Here is an 18,971-nt window from a genome sequence, read left to right as displayed (position 1 = left end):
CCACCAGTACCCTTCCCACCAATATTACTCTCCTCCCACCATTACTCCACCCACCAGCATTACTCTCCCCCTACCAACATTAATCTGCACCAGCATTACTCTCACCCATCAACATTACTCTCCCCCCACCACTATGCCCGTCCCCCACTATTCTTTCCCACTAACATTCCTCTTCTCTCCAACACTCCTCTTCCATGCCAACATTACTCTTCCCCATTAACATTACTCCTCTTCTTCATTACTCTCTCCTCACCAATATTACTGGTGCACCAACATTACTCTCCTCCTCCAGTATTACTCTTTCCCACAAACATTACTCTCTCCTACCAATGTTACTATTTCCTGCCAACATGACTCCCCCTACCCCTGTGTTCTCTCCCTGCCAGTAACATTTCTCTGCCCCTCAGCATTACTCCCTCACCCAGCCAACCTTACTCTTTCCCCATTCCCTTCAACTCCATCTTCTCCCTCCCTTCCAATCTCACCCGTGTCTCCTAGGCTCACACCACCAAACGCCACTGAGTCCAGCCTCTGGCCATCACCACCACCGCTCCTCATTCTCATCCCTGCCCCCACCAGCATTTCTGAGCTCCCCCGTCTCGCTGCTCTCATCCCTGTGCCATTACCACTCCTCTCATCAGAATTCCTACCAGCCCCAGCATCAGTGAATGAACATTTATTGGGCACCGACAAACCCCAGCCCTTTTACAGAACACACTGAAGGCACGGCCCCACTGCAAGGGCCCAGCCCCATCACAAAGCCACAGGGTGCTTTGTGCCACCCGGGCCCCAGGCTGGGGCTGGGGGTTGGCTGGCAATGACCTGGAATGGGGTCCTGAGGCTTCGGCCAGGTTCCCTTTGGGGACGAAGGTCACACCACTTTCCTGAGAGCAGAGCAAATAAATAATGGAGAGGCAGGGGACCGAGCCCCCGTGGGCAGAGAGGCCCTGGCCTTGGCTTATGTGACTCCATGGGAGTGAGACCAGCAGTCAGGAGCCACATGCCCTGGGGCAGCAGGTGGGGGAGGCGGAGCTGGGGGGGCAGGAGCTGGGGACCAGAGGGTCCTGGGGCCTCCCCTTCATCTCTGCCCAGCCCTCGCCTCTGGAGGTCAAAGGAGCACATGGGGGATGCCCTGCGGAGGCATCGCTGAAATGCAGGTGGAATAGAAATAGGCGGGTGGAGGGACAGGCTTGGGCTGCAGGCCAGAGACCCTGACCCGCCCACAGCCCCTAGAGGGGCGCGTCATCAGTTCTCCACTTGGGGGGGTAGCTCTGCTGGGGGCCGTCGCAGCTGGGGTTCCCCATGTTGTCCAGAGGCACCACCACCTCATCTGGGTTTGAGTTCTTGTTCAGCTCCACCACGCGCGGCACCACCGAGGACCAGCGATCTGTCGTGAGCACGGCGGAGGGAGGAATGAGGGCGGGGGGGAGAAGGCACACATAGGCGCTGAGCACCTTCTGTGTCCCGGGCACTCTACGGTGATCTAAAGGGGGAGGATTATCATCCCCATTTTACAGAGGCCAAAACCGGGGCTCCGTGAGGTCAAGCCTCCAAACCCAGGAGCACACAGGGGCAAGCGGGAGAGCCAGAATTCAAGCCCGGGTCAGAATGGCTGAGGGCCTGCATCCCCACATCTCATGCCCCCAGTGCAGGGGAAGGGAGGTGCCCCAGGCGTTCATGAGTGGCAAAGGCAACAGCTCAGCGGCCGACCTCTTGGGCTCTCCCATTCTACAGATGTGAACAGGGAGTCTGCGAAAGAGGACAGGACTGCCCAAAGCAAATTGGGTATGAGGACGGCCCAGTTCCCCCTCTGCACCTCTGGATCTCCCCCACCCAACCCCCCAGCCCCCTGCACTCACCCCTCCGGAGGCGGCCCACAGTGTGCGAGAAGCCGTAGTACTGGTAGTTCTCACTCTTGCCTGGGTCCTCATTAATGATGCCCAAGTTCTGGTTCCAGTGAGACCAGTTCACCTCGTCCACCCTGGTGGGCCACAGCAGGCAGAAAAGTCAGGGGGTCCCCTACACCGACTGAAGCCCTTCCCTGCCCCCAGGCAGCCTCCCTTCTCCAGCTCCCCAACCCATCCTCCTACTTTCCCTAAAAATTCTGGTAAAATACACGTGACATACAATTTGCCATTTTCACCATTTTTAAGTATACAATTCAGGGGATTAAATAGATTCCCCCTATGTTGGGTCACCATCCCCACTACTTCTAATATTTCCTATCACCCCAAGCAGAAAATCTGGACCCATTAAGCCATAAGTCCCACTACCCCACCTCCCCATAAGCTGTGCTCTGCTTTCTGCCTCTATAGATTTGCTGATTCTGGACATTTTGTATAAACGGAATCCTACACTGCATGGCCTTATGTGTGTGGCTGTTTTTCACACAGCATCACATCTTCGAGGTCCATCATTCTGGAGTGTGCATCAGGACTGTACTCCATTTTACTACTGAATCATATTTCCTAAGGATGCTTCGCATTTTGCTTATCCATTCATCTGCAATGGACACCCTGCTTCTCGACATTCTCTCCCTCCTCTTTATGGGACGCCCTGGCAAAGGCAGCAGGCAGCCCCTTGGGCTCCAACAGGCTCAATCTAATTTCCCTCTTGGAAAATTATTTTTTGTCATTTTCATTCAACTGCCCTATTTGGAGCCATTTCTACAGGTTAGTATCCAGTGAGGAAGATCCGTTCACTGTTCCCCTTTAGACAGACGAGGAATCTTGGGCTTGTTACACGGTTCATACAAGGTCACGAAGCTGACCGATCAGAGGGTCAGGATTGGAACTTTGGGTTCCAACTGAATAGGACTGTCTGGCTTTCCTAAGAGGCGGGTGCCAGTGTGCAGTCTGATGCACAGACCAGGAAACTGGCTCTGCCTGACTCAAGGCGTGATGGTCGCACTCTATGCCAGCAATCGCTTTACGAAGAATGAGTCATGTTGAAAGAAAGGATTCACCCAGAGGTTCCCCTAAGAAGGGGGCACTCCCTATGCATCTGGGCAACAGCCCAACTCTATTGATTCCATGCAGCTAACCCCGGGGGGTGGTGTCGTCATCCGTGGAAAAAACCCAGGCTGGGAAGAAAACCTCCTTGCCCGAGATCACCCAGTAGAACTGAACTGCAGTTGGGCCCATCAGGCCTCAGTGGCTCAGGAAGTTGCAATGGGTAGAAAACGTAAGGAGGCTTGACCAAGAAGGTTCAGCTCCACTCTCCTGCCTGCCCTGGCTCACCTGAAGCACCACCTGCGGTCTGGGGTGCCATCCGAGCTCTTGCCCACAGTCACCATCTCACCAGAGCGGAAGGCCTTCCTCAGGAACACAGGGAATGAGCGCTCGATGTCCAGGATGGTGGTGGCCCACTGCACAGGGGAGAGGGGCAGGCTATTGGTGAGCCTCCCCCCACCAGCGCCTACTGCCCTTGTGGCAGAAATTACGCTCATCCCGAATGCCCTGGAAGCAAGGTCATACATTCAGATGCCCACAGGGCCTGCCAGAAGCACAAATGGGCAAAGCAGCATCAGAGGCAGGAAGGCTGCAGCCCAAGCCCCAAGACACATGCACGATGTCACCACTTGGTGCTGGGAACCACCAAGGAAGGGTGGGGACTGGGGCAAACCAGGGAGTGCAAGCCCTGTGTAGAAGCAGGCAGCTGCCTCTCATCCCTGCAGGCACTGCCGGAAGGGAATGTGGGCCTGCCCTGCCAGGCTTTCAGCTTTCCAGAAAGGCCAGAAGTCTGGACTTTTACGAGAAATCTCTTCATTTTAAAATTTTGCATTAATTTTTTTAAAAATCTGGCAATGCAGAAAACATAAATCTTTAAAGGTCAAGCCCACAGGTTGCCACTTTACCTCTTATGAATTATACCCTGTGGAGAAACTGAGGCCTAGGAAAGAAAGCTATCAGTATGCATAAAGATTAAGAGCAGCCAGACGTTCCCCAAGACCCAGAACAGGGAGGATGACCTTGGAGCTTTCTCTTTTTCCTTCTCACTGAATCATTTCCTTGAAATGCTCCGTAAAGGGGCTGCAGCATTCCTGGGTCTCGTGCTAGTGCTGTTTATTGTGAACCTCCCATTTGTGAGCCGTATGTGGCCTGAGAAGGGTGTGACATCCAAAGGCCATTGCTTTCTAGAATTGCATAGAGCACTTGGGGAAAGCAAAGGCAGCAGACCCCTGTGCCAACAAGCCCCAACGTCCACAAGTCCATTTTACAGACAGAGAAGTCGAGGCAGAAGGAGACAACAGAGTTGGCCCTAAGCGGAAAGAAGGTAAGGAGGGGCCTGCCATGGATCAGGCCTCCCCTGTTCAGGAAGGGTGCGGGGCTCCTGAGGCATCACCTGCAGCTTCCAGATGTGCTTGCTCTCCTTGGAGACCTGGCCCACCGTCTCACCCATGAGGGCAATCAGCATGTTGAGCAGCAGCACGAAGGTAAGGATGATGTAAGTGACCAGCAGGATGATAAAGACCACTGGGTATTTGGTGCTGCTCAGCATCTCCAGGTCGCCCATGCCGATGGTGAGCTTGAAGAGGTCCAGCAGGAAGGTGCTGAATGTCTCACTGTCACGGCACGAGGGGTATGTGGGCACTGTGCAGTTGGTGTGGTCCTCGCTGCACACCTTCATGTTGGCACATGGGTTCAGAAGGGATACCAGGGCTGTGGGAGGGGCGGAATGACATTCGCTGAGTGAAGACACACACTGATGGGTAGAAAGCAGCATGCCCCTTCGACAGAGGCGACAGCTGAGACTTGGTGAGGGGAGCGCACTGGCCCGGGGTCCCCCAGCATAAGGGTCCAAAGCCTTGACTCATTCCACAGACTCTTGCTAACAAGGAAGACGGTCCTGGGATCTAGTCCACAAGTTCTCAGCCAGGAGCCGCATTTCCTTTTGGGGACGTCTGGCAATGTTTGGCTGTCACAACCAGAGAGAGCACAACCAGTGCTACTGGTACCTGGCGGGGAGAGACCCCAGGGGATGGTGCTAGACATCCCGCCATGCACAGGAGGGGCCCCTATGGAGCATCATATGGCCCCAAGGGGCAACAGGGCTAAGGGTGGGTAACCCTAATCTAGCCTGTTGCTGGTAGAGGTCTTAGGAGTCTGGAAGGCCAGAATTCCTGGAGGCACACCCTCTGCCACGCTCCTGTTTCCCAGTCCACACCAGCTCACAGAGAAGGGCAAGCTGAAAGCTGGTACCGGTCCCTACTGTTCTAGAGGCTGTGACTGCTAAGGTCGTTGCCCCTACTCCAGACATCTCAAACTGATCCTGGTGCACATCCCTTCCCGCTGAGCCCAGATGAAGCTGCAGGATTCTTCTCAACACAGTTCAGCAGCAACAAGGGTCCCCACACCATCCCAGGCGGGTAGCACAAGGAGGCTGAGCTCCTTAGTCAGTGGGGCATACAAGCCCCTAGGACCTTCATCCTGGAATTACGGTGAACACATTTCAACCCATATGCTATCACTGTTAAGTTGTGTAGTGGCTGCTGATGCATGTGTTGAGAAGGATTCTAAGACCTTATCTGGACCTATCAGAAAGAAAAAATAAATCACTCTATGATCCATTAGCAATGTCGGCCATGGACACAAAAGGCCCATGTGTCATGTTTGTGATAGGTCAGCCTCAGAGGAGGGAATCTAGTGTCCCCTCTTGGGAGAAGCCCTGCAACCAAGCTGACCACTCATTTGCTAATTTAACCCCTGAGCTCCTGTCTTGGTTTCCATAATTAAGACCGCCGTAGGGCTAGACCCTTGACCTTAAAGATCCCCCGGCACTCTGTCTAGTTCTTCCCAGTCCTAACCCTGGGAAGGGGCAGCTGTAGCCTCTCGCTATCTCCTCAACCCAATGGCTCAGTCAGCGTCCCCATCCCTGACCTTTCCCCCGCAGCTTGTGCCACTGAGGTTCCCTGGTATCCTGGCATCATGATATCATGGAGAAGGCATAGTGGAGACAGCCAGAATTGACCTGCACTGGTAGATTGCACATTCAAATTCACCCTTCCTTCTACCCATGCCCCTTCAATTTGACTTTGCGGGTCTTTCCATCAAGAGGTAGAATCTATTTCCCGACCCTTCAATCAAGGCTGGCCTGTCACTGGCATTGGCCAGCAGAGTAAAGCAGAAGGGATGCCAGGCAGTGACCTTGAACACTTTCACATACATTCTCAGAACCCTCAGACCTGCATGTGAATGCTCCTGAGCCAGCTGGAGGACAGGTGGCCACAGGGAAGAGAGCGAGGTCACCCCCACCGAGGCCATTCTTGCTAGACTGGCCAGCCGGCAGCTAAACCACAGCTGGCCACGGACACAGGAGCTTCTGGAGATGGGCCAAACCTGGCCCAGGTCAGCACCACTGCCCAGCTGACCCAAAGATTTGTGAGCAATAGTAAACAGTGGCTGTCTTAAGCCCCTAAGTTCACGTGACTCCTTTCACAATAATCACTACTATGCCATCTCTACCATTTTCTAGCTTTGGAACTTGGGCAAGTTTTTTAACATTTCTAAGCCTCAGTTTTCTCACCTGTAAAGGGGACAATAAAAGCACTGACCTCACAGACCCATCAGGGGGACTAACGAGGCGGGGGCGTAAGAGGACTCAGCCCAGCGCCTGGCACACAGAGAGAAACTCGCATGCGCTAGTTATTGTCCTCCACACACCAGGCTGCCCTTCTGGTCCTGGCGACACCCCCACCACATCACCTGGCTCCCCAGAGCTCACCTGAAGCATAGCCAATCATGAAGAGCAAGTAGACCAGCAGGAAGCGGAAAAGGTCTTTGAAGAGGATCTAAAGACCCCAGTGGGAATATGGAGACAAACATGAGACATGTGGTTTCTCATTTTTCTGACTTCTCCATCCCAAGTGTTCCCACCTCCACCGTTGTCCCTTCCCACCTCCACCAATGTCCAGACCCTCCCTGCAGCCCCCAAAGAGCCCCATGTCCTCAGGGCCAAGGGCACTATCTACACACATAAACTGCACACTTCATGTGCATGGCTCCCACCAGGGACACACAGTCCATCAGGTTCCACGGCCCCTACCTTCTGGATCATGATGCTATAGGTTCCCGTCAGCTTCAGCCCGCGGGTAAAGTAGAGGGCATTCATCCAGCCCAAGACCAAGGCAAAGACCATGACAGCCAGGTAGGCTTCAATTCCCGCCAGGTAGAGGGCCGCAGAGACAATCACTAGCACGGAGTAGATGAAGCTACAGGCAGCAGAGACCAAGAGAGGGCCCAGAGGGGAGAGGGGACAATGAGGCATCGGAGAGGGAGACATGCCCCCAAGCCCTCCAGGGAGCCAGGCCATCCCGATGCCTTCTGGACCCCCCAGAAGAGAAGCAAAGTGGATTCACTGGGTTCTTCAGGATTCTATTGACCAGAACACTCAATTAGCGGGCAAGTAATATGTGTACAATGGGCCTTAGGCCCTACAGGATCCCAAAGTAATGCCCTTTGAAATTGCTAGAAAAAGTGGTGTTGAGAGGAGATTTTGTGGATAAGTGAAAAAGAAAAAGGGGAAAGATGTAGTACCCAGGCAGCAACTAATCCCATGCCCCAGGCAGACATCATTAATCAAGTGCAGTACTCTTTCCCACCAAACACAAAGGTGCCTCGGAATTCTTCACACGGTACTCCTAGCAGACATTAGCAATCAATCACCAGCCTAAGAGGTTACATTACTTCTATCTAACGTGTATGTGGTGATAGCTCTGTAGCAACCAGTATCTTGCTTTAATCAGAAGAGTCTATTGCTTGGCATTGGTCTTGTCCTAACTTTGTGCTAAATTGCCTGGGCTGGGTGAATAGAGTCACCTCTCCCCCGCCCCTGTCCCCAAATCTGGATGAAGTCCCAACCCCAATCCCACCTTCCTCACCCAGAATCTGACAGCCTGGGGACCTCGACTCACTAGAGTAGCTGGAAGGAGCCATCAATGAAGAGAGAATTCACTCCTGGGCATTTCTTCATGAACAAGTCTTTGATCTGGAAGAGGGGAGGAGGCAGGTGAGAGGGGTGGAGCTGGCAGGAATGCAGAGGGGAGGGGAGGAGAGAGAGGGAGGCAGAATGTGGTACAGAGACAAGATAATGGGCTCTTTTTTTTTTGGTAAGATTTTATTTATTTGAGAAAGAATATGAAGAGTGGGGGAGGGGCAGAGGGAGAGGCAGACTCTCTGCTGAGCAGGGAGCCCGATGCAGGCTCCATCCCAGGACCCCAAGAACATGACATGAGCCAAAGGCAGACACTTAATTGACTGAGCCACCTAGGTGCCCCAAGCTGATGGGCTCTTTTCTGTTGGGGAAAGAGGAAAAAGCAGAGAAGGAGGGTATAGGCCTGGAGAAGAAGACAGAAGAAGGGCATGGAAGGGGAGAAATGAAAGGAGGAAAGATGGGCAGGGCAGGTGCTGCAAGGGGCCAGGCACTCACGTTGGTGAAGAAGAACAGCACCCCGGTGAAGAGTGTGACGATCTCACCAGCCAGCCTCAGGTAGTCCAAAGTGGTGTGGTACGGGTAGGGGGGCTGGGGGGCAGATGGCACACAAGTTCTCACCCAGCCCCTCCAACATTGGCCCCAGATCCAGATGTTCCCCCAAGGCCCCCCAAACCCCTGGATCCTGTGGATCCTCTTCCCTCACTCTCTTCCCCCACCCAGGTACAGGGGAAGAGGGCACTTCCATCATGGGCTCTCTCCAGTTTCTCCCACAGGGACCCCCAAAGGAGGACCCAGCCGTGCCCCAGCTGCGCCCCAGCTCCTGCTGGGCTCCCGGCCACTCACGGTGCCTTCCAGTGGCTGGTAGTAGGCGGTGAGGGTAAAGATCACCATGGCGCAGAGATAGGAGACCACGTTGATGTAGAAGGACACAGCGCCAAACTTACGCCACTTGTCCCGCAGCAGCTCGTTGATGGGTTCCACGGCCAGCATCTCGTGGCGGTTCTGTGGGGGACAGGGCGAGCGGGGGCCACATGGGGTCCAGGCAGGCCGACTCTAACACACCTGTCCCCACCCTTGGCCCCGAGAGCACTCTCTCCTCCCTAAGCCACTCTTCCATGACACTCAAGGATTCACGGGGAACTGGGTGGGGATTCCAAATCAACCCCACTGGGCTCTGCCCAGTTCTGCCAGAGCTGACCTCTCCAGGCTATTCTGGACTCAGAGCTATTCTCAGAGAATAGCTGGAGAGCTATTCTCATGGTCCCCAAACTCCAACCTGAGCATGGCAGGTCCCCAACTCCTGGTGGCAAAATCACTTAGTTAGGCTTGTCAAAATATATAAATCTCTGGGCTGCAACCTCAGAAGGTCTGAGTCAGGAAACAGGATGGGGAAATTTAGCCCCAGGATGATAGACACTTAACTCATGGATGACTCTTCTCCATAGGGTGGATGGGGGGAAGTCATCAGTAATTGAGCCCTGCACAATAGTTCTCCATACCAGTCCCAGATAGACAGTACCAATCCATCAAAGCTTGCACCAAGATGCTAAACTTCCCACCACCCCTAACCTCAATCAGATTCATCCCTAAGTTCAAAGATGGGGGAAGTGAGCTCCAGCAGCGGAAGGTATCTGTCCAAGCTCATGGAGCTGGGGAGGGAAGGGGAGACCTACACCCCGTCCCCAGCAGTTTCTGTCCCATTTGTATAGTGTCCTGTCCCATTAATGACATGAGTTCCCTCATCACCATGGATTTGTGCAACAATGCAGCCACAGAGATGCCATTGCAGTGTTATTCCTGGTAGTTAAAGGCAGAAACAAACCTAAATGACCAAGAATAGAGGAATGGTTAGTTAGAATGTGGTACATTTACTTGCAGCAATGATATTGCAGAAGAATATTTAATGGTGCAGAACGATGTTCATGAAATACTGCTAAGTGAAAAAAAGGAGCTTTCAAACCTTCGTCTAACAACTACTGATGATAATAGCTGACATATAATGTTTATTTGGTGCCAGACTCTTCTCAAAGGAACTCAGTTGGTCCTCCCAGCAACCCTAAGGGACACGAACTATCCTTATAGATAGATAAAGATAGAGGAAACTGGAATTCAGAGAAGCTGGGTCACTTGTCCTGAGTCACACAGCAAATAAGTTACAGACCACTCCTGGTGCCAGGGTCCTTTCCCTGCTCTCAGCCACCCCAACCTTCCCAAGGCTCTGTCTCCTGCCCCAGCACTCACCTCGATCTTGCTGTTATAAACCAGGATTTCCAGCACAGAGGCCTCTTCCCCACACGTGTCCAGAGAGGAGAGGTCATACAGTGAGGAATACACCGGCCCATATGCCCAGTCCTTGAACTTGCGAGACAGGTGTCTTGTATCCTCGTCTGTTACCTCCCGGCGGATGATATGCTGAAAGACCTACACGGGGTGGGGGGTGGGGGGGAAGGGTGGGTCAGGAGGCCCCGGGGAGGGACACCCATACTCAGCCCCTCACATCCCAGGGACCCGGGGACCCATCACAGCCCATCTCGTGGCACCTCCCCAGAGAACAGGATGCAGAGGAGAGGAAATATTTATGGGGCATGCCTCTTGTCCTTACTCTTATGGTCTTGGTTCCCAGATGACCAAACAGAGGCTCAGGGAAAAGAAGGGTGCTCCCTGGGGCCACACAAACATTCAGCTGACATCAGACTGAACTGGGCCAGCCTTAAAAATCGGAATCGGAACGAATGTCTTGTTTATGTAATTAAAACAACAGTGAATCCATCTTATTGACATGTTAAATGATGCCACTATCTGTAGCTTACATGCAGGGGATACTGAGGAACAGAAAGGGGGGTGGGCATTGCCCAGAACAACACAGGTTAATGGTGCAAAAAGCCAAAATTTAAACTCAGGCTTTCTCCAGTACCTCAAGCCTCTTACATGAACTGCAGTTTTTGTAGTCTTCACCATGTTTTTAATAGAACAAGAATAATTCCTGCCACTTACTAAGCACCCATTCCAGGGTCTTCATTAAAGACCTTCCATGGATCACCCTCTCTAGTCGTCATGGGACATTCGTCCCCATTTTACAGCCGAGGACACTGAAGCACAGAGTGGGGAGGGGAGATGCCTGCGGTCACACACCGGTCACACACCAAAGCTGAGCCAGGCTTTGGACCCAAGTGCTCCTGACTCCAGAGCACTGCAGGCTTGGTTCTCAATCAGGGCAACGGTGCCTCTCAGGGGACAAGCTGGCACCATCTAGAGTCTTCTGGGGTTGTCACAGTGGCGGGGAGTGCCACTGGTACCTAGTGGTTCAAGGTCAAGGATATAGCTAATCACCCTACTCTGCACCAGACACATTGCACACCCCAGAACCAGCCTCTGATGTCATCAGTGCCCTGTGCTGTGAGGCCAGAGATGGAAAGAAACTGCACAGAGCTGCTCAACAGGTTAGGGGCTAAGCTAGGACCCCTATAATGGATTATAGGGGAGTATCCAGGGGTGGAGCCCTGGGACTTTGATTTCTATCAGTGGCTTGTCCTGGCTGGTGGGAGTGGGGCCTGATCATCCAGTGGCATGGGTTGAGAACAGAGGCTCTGGGATGAAGCTGAGTTGTGTGGCTGGACAATAGGGAGCCACAGCAGGTTCTTGGGTGAGGACAAGGGGTTGGCATAATAGGAGGTGGGTGTGCACATTAATAATAATGAATACTACCTATCGCTCCTCCAGTGTGTGTGTGTGTGTGTGTAGAGGGACAAGAGTGGGGGATGCTGGCTGGTTGTGCCTCCCACTCCCTGCACTCACCCCAATCTTGCCCGTCTTGGCTGCCATCATGAGGGGTGAGAGCCCATCGTTGTTGAGCACGGCCTCCAGGTTGCTGTCAGGGAAGAGGCGGGCACACTTGAGCAGCAACAGGTCATACATCTTGGTGACGAACTTGGTGTTCTCGCGGGTGTTGTCCGCGATGGCGACCAGCGCGTGCAGCACGGTGTTGCCACGGGAGTCCTGCCGCCGCATGTCGGCCTTCTTGTGTGGGTTTTCCGTCAGGTAGTTGACGATGTGGGGCTGGTTGGTGCAGGCTGCCAGCGACAGGGGCAGCTCACCTACAGGCCAGGGGGGAGGTGGGGAAGGTCAGTGAAAGGGGGGCCCAGGGTGGGGGAGCTCTGCCCATGGATCCTCAGGGAACAGAGCCGGGGAAGCTAGACACAGTCCTGACAGTCAGTAGCAAGGCATTAGGCAGGTGCACATTCTGTGGGTAACATGCTGGAGATGGGGTATGGCTCTGTGATGTGGAGGGACTTTGGCCCTGAACTTCTAATAGCGTGTGCCTTAAGCAGGGGTGATGTGATAGTGATGGGGGGTATGAGATCTGTAGTTGGGATCCTGGTCCCAGCTTTGGAAACTAAAGGATGAGCATGATGCGGTGCTGCGTGTTGGGGCTGACCATCCATCACAGCGCTGGGGGCGCTCATGGTCCCCACAGTATAGATGGGGAAGCTGAGGCTCCAGGAGCCAGTGATGCTCTACTCCTCATAGTAAGACCCTGGGGACCAACACGACATGCGAGCAGGGTTTAGGGTGTCTGGGGAGGAGCCAGGGCTGTGGACACCCCATGTCCCCCAGCCCTCACCACCCCCTCCTCACCAAAGTAGAAGTAGCCTCCCTCATCCTTGGGCTGGAAGAAGCGGCCCCGGGCCTGGGCATGGACATCGGCGCCTTGGGCCACCAGGAGCTCCACATAGTGTTTGCAGCGCCGCTCGATGGCGATGTGCAGAGCGGTCTGACCTGGGGGGTAGGGGTGAAGGGCTGTCACCAGCTGGGGGCAAAGACCGGACCAGACTTGAGGGCGGGGGTGGAGGGCTGCGGAGTGTGGGCTGCAGCCCCAGGCCTCGGCCGGCTCCTCCCAAGGGCAGCAATGGACCTCTAGATGCTGACTGGATGTGGGATCTCTGCCGTGTGAAGGCCTAACATGTGTTGGGCAAGAGGAATGTAGACTCAGAGGAGAGCCCACGTGTCAGATCCCAAGTGTGGGGACTTGTCAAGACTCACAGGTGGCTTTACCCCAGGAGACCAAGGCATTGTGGTCCCACAGAAATTTGGACTGAATTTATAATATTCATAGGCTTTGAATCTCCACATCTGGGAATCGGGAAAGTCAAGTCTGATTCATGGAATCTCAAAACTTTGACCCCGGGGATCAAGGACTGGTGATCCCCTTGGCCCTTAGTGCTGCTGGCCCATAGGACTACTATCGTGGAGACTTAAATCACCCAGAGCCATGGCACCTCAGGTCCCAAAGCCAAGTTCACGGACTATTAGAACCGACGGAAGGGCAAGTCATTCAGTGATCAGTTTCTGGACGTGTGATGGCACCCCGGGTGTAGACGAAAGCTCTTGGGGTGGCGTGGGTCAGAGGAGCAAGGACAGCACCCCCCTCCACCACCCTGCATCACCCCTGCCCCAGTGCAGGGCCCCACCTCGGTAGTAGATGTCCCGGAATGGCGAGTTGATGAACTCTCGCATGTTGCCCGTCCGCTCAGCGATGTCCAGGAGCACAGGGATGGTGTCATTGCGGCCGTTGCTCAGATTCAGCAGGGCCTTGGGCAGGCAGGTCTTCCCCGTGGATGGCTCTGGGGGGACACACATATGGGATGAGGGACATTCAGTCCAAGGAACTACTTGGGCAGCAGGGGACAGGGCACTGGGGCCATGTCACACCTCCCCTCTGAGCCCATTCCCTACTGCCCCCATGGTGCTGAGAGGGGTCCAATAAACCTGGAGGGGCAGTTCTACAAAATGTGGGAAGCCACAGCCTATTGAGATTGGGATATATGGAACCATAATTTGGAGGGAATTTTAAAAATCCAATAAATGGTGGGGAATCCTGGGTTAAAGAAAGCCAACCAATATTTACTTGTTACAGGACTTGTCAGAGCCTTTGATATGCCAATGACAAATGTGAAGCTCTAAAGCCAGACATAGCAGGAAGCATCTGCCACCTACTTGAACAGAGGCTCTTCTTCCCATGAAGTATTTACATCAATGCCACTAGAAGGGGGCAGATGGGGTACAGCAGTCCCCAAAGTGCAGACTGCCCACCATTGTGGACATGAAATTATCTTAGGAGCGGTGGGAAAGGGCTTTGGTGTCCCACCGATGACACTGAAGTCCCGCTATGAGCTTGTTCTCAAACCTCTCTCATGAAGCCAGTGTCTGCATGATAGAAACTGGTCCTTAACACTGTCCACTGACACTGGTAATTTTCTTTCCCTTGGATTGACTTTTATGGATATACGAGTTGACTTATATCTTAAAAGAATGAGTTAATGCAGGGCAGCTGGGTGGCTCAGTCGGTTGAGTGTCTGACACTTGGTTTGGGCTCAGGTCATGATGTTAGGGTCCTGAGATCGAGCCCTTGCTCAGCAGGGAGTCTCCTTAAGATTCTCTCCCAACCATCTGCCCCTCCACCCGTCCCCTCCCACTCTAATAAATAAATACATCTTAAAAAGCAAGCAAACAAGCAAGCGTCAATGGGAAGAGAACTCCCCTAAGAATGCTAGGGCCTCAGGAACGGCCAAAGCAGAAACGGGATCAATAATAGGAGATGCATGGGGCGCCTGGGTGGCTCAGTGGGTTAAGCCTCTGCCTTCGGCTCAGGTCATGGTCTCAGGGTCCTGGGATTGAGCCCCGCATCGGGCTCTCTGCTCAGCAGGGAGCCTGCTTCCTCCTCTCTCTCTGTCTGCCTCTCTGCCTGCTTGTGATCTCTGTCTGTCAAATAAATAAATAAATAAATCTTAAAAAGAAAGAAAGAATAGGAGATGCAGGTGTGAGCTGAGACCTGGGGAGCCATGCACCTTGGGGTTCAACTCCTGGCTTTATTCCCCATTCCTTTGTGACTCTTCTTCTGCCTCAGTTTCCCCTCTGGCTAAACAGGTCACAGAGGACATCGAAGAGCTACCAGATATTGGTTGATGAGCCCAGCGCCGGGCAGGTAAAAGTTCTCAGTCAATACTCCATTACAGGGTGGCATAGGAATTTCTCCCTAGACGCCAGAAGTCAGCGGGAAGAACAAGAAAGACTCACAGAGACCTGAGTTCCAGGCCTGGTGCCCCCAGGACTGAGGTCCCATGGCCAAGCCTCATTCCTGACAAGGTGCTTCATGCTGGATCCCTGGTGCCCAGCCCAGAGTCACCAGGAGCTCTACCTTGAATTGAAGGAAAAGCGGACTCCAGTTCCTCATCTGCATAAGTGTGGGGTGGGGGTGCCCCAAATGCTGGTCAAGGGCCCTGGCAAGTCTCTCTGGACACACTCACACTCAGCTGTAGCCTCGAGGAGTTGTCAGTCCATTTCCTAATTCAGGCAGCTTGCAACTCTCTGCGCTCCCTCCCAAAGCCAACTCCCAGCCCACCTATGTCCCCTCCTCAGAGGATGGGGTCTCCCTCCAGCCACAAACCTTTGTGTCACCCTTGTCCTTGTCCTCTTTTCTCCCTCACATCCCCTTCAGCATGTCCTATTCAATCCCTCCACTACTCCCCATCTCCACTGCCACCACCTTGGCCCAAGACACCTGCCAGGTTTCCACTAGCCTCTCTGGCTTTCCTTCAATCCTCAGAGCAGCTAGAGTGGTCACGGAAGAACATGCTATTACAGTGAGTCACAGGGCCTTTGCACATGCTGTGCTGCACCCCCTCCCTGGTCCTTCCTCCTTTTTTTAACTAGTTAACTGCAACTCATTCTGATTCAGCTTAAGTGTCACCTCTTCCAAGAAGCTCTCCCAGATTTTCCTGACTAGATCAAGCTTCCAAGACAGCTGCTTGTTGGCACACATTACAGTTTATAACTGTTTTTATTACCTTGACTGCTTGATGAATGTTGATCTGCCCCAGGAAACTGCAAGCAACTTGAGGACAGGGTTGTGTTCTGACTTATTCACCATTGTTTGCCCTATGCCTGGCACAGCACCTCATGAGCTGGTCACCACAGGTAACTCCAAACGACAGAAAACCCAAAATGGTTTGTGTGGAGTATGGAATGAGACCTTGAATTTGGGCTCCAACACCTCCCAGACCCAGGCTATAGCGGGGTGGGGGGCTGCCAGCCTGAATCTTGGGATGAAATGCCAAGAGTGGCATCTTCCCAGAACCAAGGAGGGACACGCAGTTCTGAGACTCGGCCACCAGGTGGCAAAGCGGCTGCTAGGGTAGAGGGGCCCTTAAGGAATCCCAGATGGGAGGGTGTCAAACTTGGAAGGGTGGTAGTCAGACTCCCCTGAGAATCAGATGAGCTCATGAGCCTCTGGCTAGAACAACATGCAGGCGTGGATCCGGGTTTTTTGGGGGCCTCAGACTTGCATAATTTTAGGGTACTGTTTATGAAATCAAATATGCAATTATGAATTCAAAATTAGTTGTAGGGCCTTGGAAGGGGCAAGAGCAAACGAGCCACCCTATAGCTTACTTAGCCTCATATGCCTCATGGTTAATCCCCCAATAACATGCACTGTTCTCTGCAGTTTTGGGGGACCCCCCATCTCTGTTCATGCACACAGATACACTCGCCTGGGGGCTCCTGGCCTAGGCGACAAGCCCCTGACTTGGTCGTAAACCCAGGAGCAGCTGGAGCCTTGGGAGCCCAGCCCAGAGCTATACGGTTTTGCTGGAGACACAGGAGTTTGCTCTCCGCCTAGCCTATCCCTTCTTGTGCAGACTGCTCTAGGGGGATCTGCAGGGGCCGTTTGGCCAAGGGCTTAAACATAGTCACTGAGGCCGTCCAAGGACAGGGAGGAGCCCCAACGGGCCACAACTCTAAGCTCATGCCTCCAAGAAGCCCACCATCCGGCTGCACACCATGAAGGACTATTTTTGATAAATCCAGGAATTCTCTTCTGACAGTCGAGATACTGTACCATATCACGTTGGTGTTCAAAGGATCTGGTTGGGAAAGATACACGCAAAAAATACACGCTGGCTAGGTACCCCCTGCTCTGGCACTGAATTTAGCTGAAATACTTGAAGTCTCAGAAAATGGCCCCTCTGACCTTCCAGAAGTTTCCCCAGTCCCCAGTGGCAGACAGCCGCCAGCCTTCTAGAGATAGGCTCTCCTCTGTAACAGGTGCCACGGTTCTCAACATCTTATGTTGATTTGTGGGGTTGTTTGGCCAGTTAATTATGGCACACAGTAGGTGACTGAGTCAGGTCTGGGAGCTCAGAGGGCAACTTTGCCAATTTGCAGGGAAGGCCAGGGTTGCAGGGGGAGCTGATCCCTGGAGGTGCAGGTTGGAGCCCAGACAAGGCTCAGGGGTGAGCTCTCTGGGTTGGGAGAAGTTGCGGGCAGTGGTGACCTGGGCTTCAGCCTAGGAAGGCGAGCCCCAAGAGTTGGTTGGGGTAGGGCAGAGCCCACAAGCAGAAGCCGAAATACTCTGCCAGGGCTAGGCTATTATTATTCCTCAGTTGACAGATGGGGAAATTGGGGCTCAGGGAGGCCATACATCCCTGAAGTAATGGAGGTGGGATTTGAACCTGTGTGAGTAAAACACTGACCTTGCCATAAATTAAGGCTGGAAGAATGAATGAATGAATAACGGTAGCAAAAGCCCAAAATGGTTAAGTAGTATGGCAAAGGACACACAAGACTAGACTCCCTCTCCAGTGCTCTTCATGCCAATGCAGGCCAGCAACACAGGAGAAGAAGCTGAGAGGAAAGGGGGCCCCCATGCCAGGCTTCCCTCATCCCCTGGCTGGCCCACCCACGACCCCCACCTCAGTGGCTCACCCCGGAACTCCTCGTCAGTCAGCCGCTTCTTGTGGGTCAGCAAGAAGGGAAGCAACCCATCCAGGTCAGAAGTGGAGCCCCGGGACACGATGTCAAAGAGGATTGGTCGGTTGAAGACTTTAAGGATGGGGGGTGGCTGTGGCGCAGGAGCTTTGGGACTCTGTGGCTGCTTCCTGGAGGTGGGGGAAGGCAGGGTGATGGAAGGGCTCATCCCCCTCCCACCCCACCATCTCTGGCCTGAGGGGCCCAGGAGTTGTGGTGGAGAGGTGTAGGGAGCTGGAGCCCTAAGAAGGGACTAGAATAGAGGGGAGGGACAGCTGGGGAAACAAAGGAATATCTTATCCCAACAAACTCTACCTAATACCTACTGTGTGTTGGGTAGAAACAGACAAAAAGAAACATAAGCCTGCCTACGCATCCATCCACCCACTCACCTATCCATCCACCCACCTACCAGTGGCAGATCTACCACTGGCCCATCCACCCATCCTCGCATCCATCTGTCTGTCCATCTACCCACCCACCCACCCATCCATCCATCTGTCCGTCCATACACCCGACTGTCCATCCATCCATCTGTCCACCTACACATCCATCCACCCACCCATCCACCCATCTATCTACCATCCATCCATCCATCTGTCCATCCATCCAACCACCTGTCCATCTGTCCATTCATCCACCATTCCACCCCACCCACCCACCCTTCCACTCTTCTATCGGTCAGTTACTGAGTACTTAGTAAGCCAGAGACCAAAAAAGAGAAACCAGTAAGAAAAGAAAGGAGGAACTCTGGGCTAAAAGATAAAGCAACTCATTCATTGATTCCGCCATTTACTCACTGGTTTATTCACTCAACAAACATTTGAGACGAATGAGGCCCTGCACACAGGTGCCGGGTTCAAGGCCCCCTGCACAGCAGGACATGGCACATGTTAGCGGACACTGAGGCTATTATCTGGCACCCACTGTGTGCCCCAGAGCCTGTGGGGGAGGGAGGAGGTTGGGGAGAAATGCCAAGCTACAGAGTCAGGTGGAGACAGGGCACAACCTGCAGGGGCTGGGACTGGCCAGTGGAGAGACAAAGTGGATGACCAGAGATACTCCCCTGGTCATTGGACAAACACCACTTGGACTCCTACTGCATACTAGGTTTTAAGAGACAAAAGCTGGGAGCAGCACTAGCCCGGGGGTCCCCAGGAAGAGCAAGAATCCTCTCTGTTGTGTCCCCACCCACCCAGCGCTGGCACATGTGGGGCACAGGAAGAACCTGTCCA

The 18,971-nt window shown here is 53.5% G+C and overlaps 1 protein-coding gene across 7 annotated transcripts in view; it reads right to left on the bottom strand.

The window, feature by feature from the left end:
- Positions 1–660: 660 nt before the first annotated feature.
- The window catches only part of TRPV4 (transient receptor potential cation channel subfamily V member 4), a 33,982-nt gene continuing 15,671 nt past the window's right edge, over positions 661–18,971 (bottom strand). For 6 of the 7 annotated variants that reach the window (XM_082700029.1, XM_082700032.1, XM_082700033.1 and 3 more), the window contains 14 exons: positions 17,695–17,867; positions 13,401–13,553; positions 12,568–12,708; positions 11,728–12,026; positions 10,174–10,353; positions 8,776–8,934; positions 8,428–8,520; positions 7,913–7,986; positions 7,045–7,210; positions 6,724–6,790; positions 4,345–4,661; positions 3,240–3,367; positions 1,860–1,981; positions 661–1,387 (listed from right to left, as the gene is read on the bottom strand). In XM_082700029.1, coding sequence (XP_082556155.1) covers positions 1,230–1,387; positions 1,860–1,981; positions 3,240–3,367; positions 4,345–4,661; positions 6,724–6,790; positions 7,045–7,210; positions 7,913–7,986; positions 8,428–8,520; positions 8,776–8,934; positions 10,174–10,353; positions 11,728–12,026; positions 12,568–12,708; positions 13,401–13,553; positions 17,695–17,867 — 2,230 coding nt within the window. In that variant the 3' untranslated portion in view covers positions 661–1,229. The remainder of the gene's footprint in view (positions 1,388–1,859; positions 1,982–3,239; positions 3,368–4,344; positions 4,662–6,723; positions 6,791–7,044; positions 7,211–7,912; positions 7,987–8,427; positions 8,521–8,775; positions 8,935–10,173; positions 10,354–11,727; positions 12,027–12,567; positions 12,709–13,400; positions 13,554–17,694; positions 17,868–18,971) is intronic. The other variant, XM_082700028.1, reaches the window with a different exon arrangement.

This window comes from Mustela nivalis (assembly GCF_964662115.1).
Source record: "Mustela nivalis genome assembly, chromosome: 14".
Taxonomy (NCBI): domain Eukaryota; kingdom Metazoa; phylum Chordata; class Mammalia; order Carnivora; family Mustelidae; genus Mustela; species Mustela nivalis.
This window is presented reverse-complemented; position numbering and strand designations above follow the sequence as displayed.